General features: G+C 36.7%; 1 protein-coding gene across 1 annotated transcript in view; it reads left to right on the forward strand.

The window, feature by feature from the left end:
* Positions 1-395: 395 nt before the first annotated feature.
* The window catches only part of LOC102590257 (glycine-rich RNA-binding protein blt801-like), a 1767-nt gene continuing 1320 nt past the window's right edge, over positions 396-842 (forward strand). The window contains exon 1 of the mRNA XM_015314771.1: positions 396-840. Within this exon, the coding sequence (XP_015170257.1) occupies positions 537-840 (304 nt within the window). The 5' untranslated portion in view covers positions 396-536. The remainder of the gene's footprint in view (positions 841-842) is intronic.

An 842-nucleotide genomic window follows, 5' to 3' on the forward strand; every position in this document is an offset into this window, starting at 1 on the left:
TTTGACTTAGATATTGAAAAGAATTCTGATAGAAAGTGTTTCCCTCCAAAATGGACTTTTCTACATCGCATATTTGAATTTATTGAGATACCAATACAGATACTGAACACCAACTAGTGCTTGGACCAACAAGAAAACTAGTAGGCCCCATTGATAAAACCTCATAAAGCCCAAACTTTCTATAAATGTTGGTCACGCTATGTTTATATTAAAAAAAGTTAGGCAAATTAAAGTGCTAGGATCCTCATTCATGAGTTGCCTTCCCTTTTCATACAAGCCAAAAATGAGTCCCAACCATTCAATTGTGTTATAGTGGGGACAGAGTAAAATCCAAGGCAATTCAATAATTGTATATTAGAAATATATACTTATTATATCTGTCAACAATAGTTCGTTAGAACTTAGATATATAGCTTCAACATGACTAGAAAAAAACCAAGTAGGTACGTAATATATGTTCAATATCTAGTTGCCTATAGGTACAACTATAAAAGGAAGACAATAGTGCAAATATCTTAATCAAGCAAAGAAACAATATGAAGAAATATTGTATTCCTACTAGTCAAAGCTTATTAACATTCTTGTTTTTCTTTTTTGCTTTTGTAGTGTGTTTGAGAGGTGATGAAAATGTAGATGGAAGTAGCAATGTTGTTCAAGGTTCAACAAATGCCAACAATTCCTACAATATTACTGGTGATGTTATCGATAGAAAGGATACGAATAAGGGAGGTGGAGGAGGAGGAGGAGGTCGTGGTGGTGGTGGACGTTGGTGGGGTGGTGGAGGTGGAGGCGGAGGTGGAAACGATGGTAAAGGAGGAGGTGGTGGTGGTGGTGGCGGGGGT

Source organism: Solanum tuberosum, unplaced genomic scaffold (genome assembly GCF_000226075.1).
Source record: "Solanum tuberosum cultivar DM 1-3 516 R44 unplaced genomic scaffold, SolTub_3.0 scf00319, whole genome shotgun sequence".
Classification (NCBI taxonomy): domain Eukaryota; kingdom Viridiplantae; phylum Streptophyta; class Magnoliopsida; order Solanales; family Solanaceae; genus Solanum; species Solanum tuberosum.